The sequence below is a fragment of the Lucilia sericata genome, unplaced genomic scaffold, assembly GCF_015586225.1.
Source record: "Lucilia sericata isolate MDLA Ls3-8-SP2 unplaced genomic scaffold, ASM1558622v1 Contig005390F_arrow, whole genome shotgun sequence".
Lineage (NCBI taxonomy): Eukaryota > Metazoa > Arthropoda > Insecta > Diptera > Calliphoridae > Lucilia > Lucilia sericata.
The window spans coordinates 8100-19261 of record NW_023997525.1 but is presented as its reverse complement, the minus strand read 5'-3'; the positions used below and the strand labels follow the sequence as shown (position 1 = coordinate 19261).

Below are 11162 nucleotides of genomic sequence, written 5' to 3'. Positions count from 1 at the left end.
ACTGGTGTAGGGCATCTTATGGTCGGTTTTTTCTGACTAGTTCGATTTTTGGGAGAATTCAGTTTTTATTATTCGACGATTTTGCTGATTCACATAAGGTAACACATAATATCCTAATTGAGAAAAAACAACCAAGTCCATTTAATTTTTGGTACAAAATTTATGCAAAAAAGTAAAATTCCTTTATTTGTTTTAAGTATAATTTGCAAATTCAGATCCTTGTACAGTAAATCTTTCAACCCATACATTTAAACGCATCAAAACACATAAACTCCCTAACAAACACACACACACACACGCAATACTACATAGAGATATTGCACTGGAAATACAACATACACACTTAAATTTTACCACTGACCTAGACAACGAACGACGAAAACAAGTGTGTGCTTTCGGTTTTTTTTTTTCTTTTTTCTCTATTTTGAGGGAAAAAAACATGCGAACAAAAACAAAACACGACAATAGCAAAAGTGCAAAAATTGCCGTTAAATAGAGAATGAATATAGCGGTATTATTTAATGTGTGTTATGCTTTCTCTATGCTTTACAGCAATAAAATGAAATAAAAACTTTTGCCAAATATAAACGAACGAATGAACCATTTCCGGTTTGTTGTATGAAATATTACATTACATACTCAGTTAAGGTTAAATTTAAAAGGGAACAGTATGGAATGAAATAACATAAAATGTTAAGAGTAATTTCAATTACATATTAGGAAATGTTATATTAACATTTGAAATGTTATTAGAAAAGAGCAGGCGCATGAAAAGTTTTAACATTAATCCGAAAAAATGTGGTGAATTTAGAAACAGAATGGTAAATGAAAAAACATGTTAATAACATTTTATGTTATAATTTAATTTTCCAGCCATATAAAAGTTAAATATTATGTTAAACTTAAGCAGTTCTTAAATGGCAGTCAAACGAACTTATGCCTATTTTGTATTACAGTTTTAAAATTTGTTTTAAAATATAAATTAGCGTAATTTTTTTCCAAAATTTAATGTTTATGTTAAAATTGTAAAATTTTTTTTTTAATTCGAGTCCTAGCCTATTCATATTTCCTTTATAAACTAATTTTCTCTTTAAATCTTTAATATTAAATTGATTTTTTCTTTGCATTCTTGGCTATTGTCGATTAATCATTGTCAATTTTTATAAATCATTGTCTATAAGTATTTTGATTTCAATTTTATATTTTCTATGCTTTTTAAATGCCATTTTTCAATTTTGCTTTTATAATGTATTTTTGTGTTTTTAAATTACATTGAAAACATATAATTTTAACAAAAGGACTCTTTTTTTTTTTTTTTTTTTTTTGTTATTACTGGTATGAAATGTCAATTTATTTCATTCTTCATACTTTTTATAAATGTTTGAAATATTTAAATAGATAATAGATTCAACTGGAATGTGACCAACAAGTAAGAGAATGTCGAATCGATTACTAAAATTTAAAGTAAATTTCGAAAACTCACTGTGTAGATTTGATCGTTTTCAAATCCCTTGGTTCAATCCAAAAAAAATAGACCTTTATTCAATTTAAAATTAATACAAAGTTCTTTATTGTTTGCTTTTCCTTTATTTACAATGAATATTTGTTACTTGTCTCATCAGCAGCTAAAAATTTACTAAAAAAAATCTGTATACATGTTTTCTTCATTTGATCTACATTCTCTACTGGAAAGTTGCAATAAAGAAGTTAACCTTGAATAATTTGTATTTTAATATGCAATAACGACAATAATATTACTTAATTCGTTGTTGTAATGCACCATCTACAAATGTGTGCTAACATTGTGTAGAGTGGATGCTTACGGTTGTTAAAGTTATTTTGTTGTTGTTAAAACTGATGAGACAATTTCCAAACAATGTATAAGAGAAATAATAATGGTAAACATTAGTGAGTAAATACTAAATACATATATTGCAAACATATGTACATACGTATTAAGAGAATAAGGAAGAGGAATAATAAAAATAATAAGATTAATTAACCCACTAAGGGCTAAACATACTCCCCCGCCATATGCTGGTTCAATTTATTGGTAATTTACATATTTTTGTAATAGCTCTTTTGTGTTGACCATCACTAGTTTTGACAACAACAACTCTAACCTTGTCATCTGGGCCCTTTATTGTCTCCACTATGCGACCTAGATGCCATTTCATTGGTGGTGAATTATCTTCTTTAACTAGTACCATATCATTCGGCTGTAAGTTTACAAACTGGGTAGTCCATTTACGTTTTCTTTGCAACTCATTCAGATACTCCCTTTGCCATCTTTGCCAAAAATGTTGCTGAGCCCATTGAATTTGTTGATATCGTTTAAGTGTTCCTGACACAAAATGTTCGACAGAAGGTTCTGGTACTGTTTGAGCTGTTCGACCGATGAGGAAATGTGAGGGAGTTATTGCGCGAAGGTCATCGGGATCACTGGACATTGGTGTAAGTGGTCTACTATTAACTATTGCTTCAGCTTGGCAACATACGGTTTGTAGTTCATCATACGAAAAGAGATAGGTGCCCACAGCTCTACGAAGAAAATATTTAGCTTGTTTTACTGCACTTTCCCACAAACCTCCAAAGTGTGGGGAACGGGGAGGTATAAATTTCCACTTTATACCTTGTTGGTTACAGTTCTCGCTGACGGCAGCTATGTGGTCCGATGATAGGAAATGTTGAAGTAATAATTTCAGTTCCTTATTTGCTCCAACGAAATTGGTAGCATTGTCTGAATATATGGTATTACATTTGCCTCTTCTGGCTATGAATCGTTTTAGAGCAGCTATGAATGCTATTGTGGTAAGATCCATTACAACCTCCATATGAATAGCCTTTGTTGTGAAGCAAATAAATACGGCAATGTATACCTTTGTTGGTTGCTTACCTCTTATACGATGAGTAATTGAAAACGGACCGCAATAGTCCACTCCGGTAATAGTAAATGGGTATGAAGGTTCGACTCTATCTCTAGGCAATGATCCCATTATTTGTTGACATATTTGGGGTCGACAACGATAACAAATAATGCAATTGTGTATGGTGTGGCGAATTGTGTTCCGAGCATCTATAATCCAAAAGCGATCACGAAGAAGACTGTTGAGTGTTTGAGTTCCAGCGTGCATGTGGATTCGATGATGGTGATTAATGAGTGTTCGAACAAATGGGTGATGATTAGGCAATACAATCGGGTGAATGGCATCGAAAGACAACGATGAATTCTGAAGACGACCGCCTACACGAATAAGACCATCTTTGATGAATGGTGAGAGTTGTACTAATTTTGATTGGTGATTTATAACGTTAGTTTTGGACAATGCCTTATATTCTTCAGAAAAGGATTCCACTTGAATAATAGTACAGATTTTTAATAATGCTTGATTTTCTTCATCAAGTGTGATATGACCCCTTTTAACTTCCTTTGTTTTTTTAACTAAAGCAATAAATCTATTCACATAGGCAAAAATTCTTAGAGTCTTTTTGTAATTATTGATGTATTTAAAATCGAAGAATATATTTGGTGATTGATTTACGATGAGAGTCGCAGCCTTAGTTTTTTCTTCAGGAATATCTTCATAATTGTGATGTGGTAATTGTGGCCAATTATTGCGTGTTTTTAGGAGAAATTCTGGGCCTTCAAACCATAATTTATTGTCTATGAGATCAGCAACTTTTACTCCTCTAGACACTAAGTCTGCTGGATTTTCTGCTGTTGGGCAATAGTGCCATTCAAAATTTGACGTAATATTTTTGATTTTTTGAACTCTGTTAGACACAAACTGGTTCCATTTTGCTGCATCTCCTTTTATCCATGATAGTACAATTGAAGAGTCACTCCAGCAATGAATGTTATTAGGGGAAACATTTTTTATGTTGCATACCTCGTTAAGTAGCTCAGAGGATAGAAGTGCAGCTGATAGTTCAAGTCTGGGTAATGTAATTGGTTTAATCGGAGCAACACGTGATTTTGCACACAACAATGACGATGTACCATCTATTCTGGAAACAGCATATATGCATGCTCCATAGGCCTTTGTACTTGCGTCAGCAAAGGCATGAATTTCAGTATCAGAATTTATTTGTACTAACCTTGGTATTTTAACTTCAGCTATTTGCGGCATTTGTTGACAAATATCTTCCCATTGTGTGGCAATCCATTGGGGTACGCTTTCATCCCATGAAAGTTTAAGTGTCCACATGTGTTGCATTAAAATTTTACAACTTACGATGATAGGATTTATCCAACCCAATGGATCAAAAAATGTGGCGATGTGGGATAAAATTTTACGTTTCGTTGTTTTTGTCCTTGATAATGGTATTTCGTAGTTAAAAAGAAAATTGTCTTCCTTTGGTGACCATTTTAAACCGAGTGCCTTTATGAACTCTGTGCCATGTATTTTTATTAATTGTTCTTTATCTGATGAACTAATATCTTTAATAATATCAGGAACATTTGATGCAAACTTTCGTAATGGAAATCCACCAATCTTTAACAGTTGAACAACTTGATTTTTTATTTCGATAACTTCCTCTATTGTATTAGCACCAGTCATTAGATTATCTACGTAGAAATCTTTAAGGGTAACTTCAGCACCTGTTGGAAAAACATCTACATTATCCTTAGCAAGTTGCTGTAAACACTTTGTAGCTAAAAATGTGGCACAGCTAGTGCCATATGTAATGGTTTGTAATTGATAAACATCCACTTCTTCCATCGATGAATTACGCCACAAAATACATTGAAACCTTAAATCATCTGGATTGACGAAGACCTGCCGAAACATTTTTTCAATGTCAGCCATTAAAACAAAACGATGTAAACGAAAACGAAATAAGATGGTGAACAAGTCATCCTGCAGTGTAGGTCCAGTAAGAAGAATGTCATTTAGCGACAGACCATTAGAAGTTTGGCACGACGCATCGAATACGACTCGAAGTCGTGTTGTAGAACTGTCGTTTTTAATTACACAATGATGAGGAATATAATTTAACAATTTGGATGACACCTGTTTTCTTGGCAGTAATTTCATATGGTTCATTTCTATATATTCATTAATAAATGATGAATACTCATCATAAAGTTTTTTGTCACATTTTAATCGTTTTTCTAACAACAGAAATCTTTTAAGTGCGATATCATATGATTCCCCCAGTTTTTGAGCATTTGGTTTAAATGGAAATCTAACAACGAATTTGTTTGTTTGTGGACATCTATACGTTGTTTCTTCGAAATATCGCTCACAATCATTATTGTTTTCCTCCTTGTTTATTCTGTGGTGATCTTCAATTGTCCAAAATTTTTCTAAACAATCGTTTAATTTATCGAGAATTGTAGCACTAAATACGGAATTTTTTGGTGGTACTGATGGTGAGTGCGCTATCGATGATATTGCGCCTGCTACTATCCAACCCAAGGAGGTTTTTTGCAAAATAGGAAGATTATCTCGAAGTTTTATTTGACCTACCATAAGAAATTCATAAAAAATACTGGCACCAAGGAGTATATCAATTGAACCGGGCTGATTAAAATTGGGATCAGCTAGTTTTATGTTTGTGGGAATATTCCAAGATTCTGTATTAATGTATTTTTGTGGCTGACATGTTGTTATTGAAGAAAGTATTATAGCATTAATAAAAGATATTTGAGGGTAATTCGTAGACTTAAGTGTAAGTGAACATTGGTAATATGCTTTAATCGAATTATCACCAATCCCTGAGATATCTAAATCAGTTTTTTGACGGGGTAAATGAAGAGTTTGGGCAACTCTTTCAGTAATAAAATGTAATTGTGAGGCTGAGTCCAACAATGCTCTAGCCACCATTTTTTTTCCAGATGCAACAGACAATTCCACCAAAGCTGTAGCCAGAACGACATCACTTCTGCTTCTTGATACATTTAGTACAGTTGGAGTGTTACAATTTGAGTTACCTTCATTTGTGGTAACATTGTCGGCAGCAATTGGATTTTGTTTAGCCTTTTCTCTGTGTAGTAGAGTATGGTGGCTTACTCGACAGTGTTGACAACGATTACTCGAAGGACAATTGTTAGATATGTGGTTAGGGAATAAACAATTTAAACATAAACCCTTTCGTTTTACTAATTCATAACGAGAAATAGGATCCATATTCGTAAAAAATGAACATTTGAAGGGGTTATGATAATCCGAACCTTCGCAAAGATTACAATATTGATCACCAGAAACGACGAATGAAGTTTGTTTTCTAGGTATGAATTGAGATGATCTGGATGTTGTGTTGGTTGCGATAATATCGAAGGATTGACATCTTCGTTCAAGAAAATTTGATAACTCACCCCATGTTGGTAAATAAAATGAGTCTGTACTATTTTGCTTAGCATTGTTAGAAACTTCTTCTTCCCATTTTGTTGCAACTTCTATATCTAACTTTAAGACAATTAATTGTAGTATTATGCCTTCTGAAATCTGATTTTTTGATGCAAATGGTTGTAAAGCTCGAAGATTTCCATTAATACAGTCAACGAAGTTTCGTAATTGTATTACGTTTGGATTTGACATTCTTTGAATTTTAAATATTTCTTGAATATGAGAATTAAATATGTAACGTTTATTGTCATATCGTGATATAAGCAGATCTAGAGCCTTGCAGTAATTGTTTGCTGTAATTTCTAACGATTGAACTAGTTGAGACGCATCGCCGGTCAAACATGACTTTAAATATTGAAATTTTTCAACATTTGATAATTCATCATTTTTATCAACCATTACCGAAAACATGTTGAAGAAATTGAGCCACTGATTAAGTTGTCCATTAAACGATGGTAGCTCAAGTCTAGGAAGACTCACCTTAGCTCTCGATGATGAAGGTTCGTGTTGATTAATTTGAGTACTCGACAAGGGGTTAGTTGTAGTTTTGTGTAGCGACAATTTGTTAATGATTTTTGCTTTAGCTGCGCAAAATATATCCTCAAATTTGTCTCGAAAATCTTCCTCGATTTGTGACTCATCAATGTTTTCTAATTCTGATTGTATAGTCTCAAATTGTTTGTACTTTTGTTCGAGCAGTTCTAATTTAACCTCAAGTTCTGTGTATGACATCTCTTCAAAACATTGGCAACTGATATCTGTAACACGTTTTATAAGTCGATTCCGTTGCAAAATTTTTACACGAAACTTATTTATTGTTATATCAAATTCAGATGGAGTTTGCTCTAGTAAACTTTTATTAGTATTGTTAGGAGTATTATTATGAGACATTTTGTTATAATTTTTATCTATTCAAAACCTTTATTTTAAATCCGGGATCCGGTTCGAAGGACCTTATGTGTAGATTTGATCGTTTTCAAATCCCTTGGTTCAATCCAAAAAAAATAGACCTTTATTCAATTTAAAATTAATACAAAGTTCTTTATTGTTTGCTTTTCCTTTATTTACAATGAATATTTGTTACTTGTCTCATCAGCAGCTAAAAATTTACTAAAAAAAATCTGTATACATGTTTTCTTCATTTGATCTACATTCTCTACTGGAAAGTTGCAATAAAGAAGTTAACCTTGAATAATTTGTATTTTAATATGCAATAACGACAATAATATTACTTAATTCGTTGTTGTAATGCACCATCTACAAATGTGTGCTAACATTGTGTAGAGTGGATGCTTACGGTTGTTAAAGTTATTTTGTTGTTGTTAAAACTGATGAGACAATTTCCAAACAATGTATAAGAGAAATAATAATGGTAAACATTAGTGAGTAAATACTAAATACATATATTGCAAACATATGTACATACGTATTAAGAGAATAAGGAAGAGGAATAATAAAAATAATAAGATTAATTAACCCACTAAGGGCTAAACACTCACTATGGTGAGAGATCTTTATGGATTGATAAGTTCGTTATTATTTCTACGGAAAGTAATGAGTTATAACTACTGTAGAAGCTGTTTGGACGAGAAAGAAGAGGAATCGGTACAGCACCTTCTATGTGGCTGCCCAGCCTTACAAGAGCACAGACTACTCTATCTAGGCTTCTATAGTTGAAGATAAAAGTCGATTTTCGAATTTTTGCATTTAGTTAAAAGTCGACTTTTCAACTTTTAGCATTTTTTGAAAAGTCGATATTTCATTTAATTAAAAGTCGATATTTCATTTAATTAAAAGTTGACTTTTCGACTTTTAGTATTTTATAAATAGTCGACTTTTTGACTATTTCCGACTATTTCAGCTATTTTTTACTTTTTTCGAGTTTTTCCGACTATTTCAGAGTTGTTATTTTTTTACCTTTTTCGAATTGTCCACTTTTTTCGACTATTTCCGACTTTTCGACTTTTTTTATAGACGATAGTCGAGTTATTGACGTTTTGGAACAAAATAGTCGACTTCGACTTTTCGACCTTTTTTGGTTCATGATCTGAACTGTCTCAGAGATGCGTCACTAGTAAACATGATCAGTTCTGTTAGACGTGGAAACGTGGCAGTTCAGTGTTCGCGCGCAATGAACCAACACGTTAACCAACCAAACATGATCGGTTTTATTACAGTAGTCAACGAAATTAGGGAGGGAAAACATTCTTCATTATGTACAAAATCTAAACATAAGGGAATGGCAATTCTAAGGGTATCACAATATCCCATAAGGCGTACGAGTGAACTAATGAGTAGTCAACGAAATTAGGGGGGGGGGGGGGGGGTGTTAAACAATTTCCTTTATGTACAAACTCTAAACATAAGGGAATGGCAATTCTAAGGGTATCACAATGGGCCATAGTGAACTCGCTAACTAGCGAGCAACCCAGGTAACCTAATGAGTTAAAATGCTGCTTTCAAAAATATTGTAATTATTTAATAGCATTAAAGCACAATAAATGTTCATGTGGCTTCTTGTTCGTTAGTTCGCTGTCGGAATCACAACACCGTACATAGAATGTGCAAACGGCAAAACTCTAAATAAAGTACTTACGTATATGTTTGTATGTATGTATATAAGTCGTTATAAAAGTACTTAAAAGTAATGCAGTATGTAGTAGTTATTGAAAAGTAAGTATGTAGTTGTTTAACTGAAAGTCGTTACCAAGTTTTTGCTGGGTTATTTATTATTTCTGAATGCATAACATAAATTTGTGCAAAATTGTATTACGATTGCTGGAAAATATATTTGGGGAATTTCGTGTCAAGTGACCCTCGTCTTTTAAAATCGATGTCTTCCGGAAAAAAAAAAATATTTTTTTTTTTTTTTTTTAAATGAAGACATTTGGACAATTTTTGCTAGGACCAATATGTGAAATGTTACACTCATTTAAATAAAACCCTGTATGACCAAAATGTCTACTTGACATGAAATTGCCCATATGACTATTTAAGCAGTATTTTAAGAGATCTGTTGTATAGGGTCTAGAAGAAATCGAGAACCGATATTGCCCATTTTCATTTTCGTTCGGACTCTATTGTGCTTTGAATAGGCGGACATACATAACTATATTGTCTTAGAATAATAAATAGGTCTGTTCTGAAATGTTATCGGAACAGCGCTTTTCACATATTCTAACTCAAAAGTTTTTACCAATTCAGGTTTTGCAACGATTTGGAACATTTTCAATATAAAAAACATTTTTATGGAAATTTTCCCAAAATTCAATATCAATTCCAAATTTTTACATAATATTTTGGTTCCTTTGGATCCTATCAGATAACCATGGCAAGATCCTATTATGAGAAGGGTATAAGGGTTTTTTGCTGATGTTTGTAACTCATGGAAATATTGTTCCTATAACCTTTAAGTGTACCAAAAAGCTATGTCCGCCAGTCCATGTAAACTGTGTAATCAAAATAAAACGATGAACATGACCAATATTCCTAAGAAAGTTATCACATACCTATTTTCAAATAATTTTCAAATAATTTTGGAACGAGAAAAAGTTTGATTTCAATTTAATGATTTGATTTCCATTTACATAAGTTTTGCTATTTTTATTTTATTACAATAAAACCTTGGTGATATTAAATATCATATATTGCAACATTGAAAAAAAACTCATAAAATATCTACCGAAATTACAAAAAAAAAAACACATAATATTTATCTTTTTGACATAACTGCGTGACCATGAGAATGTTAGAAAAGTTCATTTATCATTTACCATAAATACAATAATAAACATATTAAATATTATTTAGGTAATAAAATATTAAAAGAAATTGTAAAAAAAAATAAAACATTTACGTAAAAATATGTCTATAACCTATAAATACCAAATGACATAAAACAGAGACCAAACAATTGAAATGTTTTTTTTTAAATGTCTGTGAAAACAATACAGAAATAAAATTTAGTTCTTATTAAAGACAAGTTAAATTTAATAATAACATAATACATATGTGTAATCAATTACACACATAACGTCATTTATAAACAATATAAATGGAAAATAAAATTGATGGCATATTTTGTTAAGAAATATTCAAAGATGTTAGATAAATATATAAAAACAACTTTAAGAAATTCAATGCCACAGAATTGATTTGTAAAAAGAGTTTTAAATATCCATGATAATGCAGTGCTGTAATAATGCCGTATAAAAATATATTGCAATTTGCAAAGATTTAATAATTTTTATTATTTTATTATACAAACCTTGTCCTTTATTTCTTACACTAATATTTATTTAAAATATCATTTAGCTGCTCATACTTTTTTATGAATATTCAAATTCAAATATTTTTCATATACTTACATACAGGACAAAGAAACAAAAACATAATTTATAATAAAAACATTATTATAAGCTTAAATTAATATTTTAAGCATTTATGTATGTATATGTAATAAAAACACTGTACTTTCCTAGTCGTCTCTAATGTATGCAACATTGTTAATGTGGGTAACAGGACTAAAAGTTCAAGATGTGCAACATAAATTTACAGGACGTGGTCGGCTGATTAAGAATACTATGGTTCGGTAAATTTACTACAATTACAAAAGTTGTAAATTAATACTTATAAGATCTATCTATCTATCTATCTATCTATCTATCTATCTATCTATCTATCTATCCATCTATCTATCTATCTATCTATCTATCTATCTATCTATCTATCTATCTATCTATCTATCTTTCTATCTATCTTTCTATCTATCTATCTATCTATCTATCTATCTATCTATCTATCTATCTA

The 11162-nt window shown here is 31.3% G+C and overlaps 1 protein-coding gene across 1 annotated transcript; it reads right to left on the bottom strand.

The window, feature by feature from the left end:
- Nucleotides 1-2042: 2042 nt before the first annotated feature.
- Nucleotides 2043-7244, bottom strand: LOC119615493. The gene has a single exon (XM_037971496.1). It carries the CDS (start codon nt 7242-7244, stop codon nt 2043-2045), a length of 5202 nt encoding a protein of 1733 aa, XP_037827424.1.
- Between the last annotated feature and the right edge of the window lie 3918 nt (nt 7245-11162).

Excerpts from the sequence above, each read along its gene's own strand:
- LOC119615493 (XM_037971496.1), bottom strand. The coding sequence starts at position 7,244 with ATGTCTCATAATAATACTCCTAACAATACTAATAAAAGTTTACTAGAG.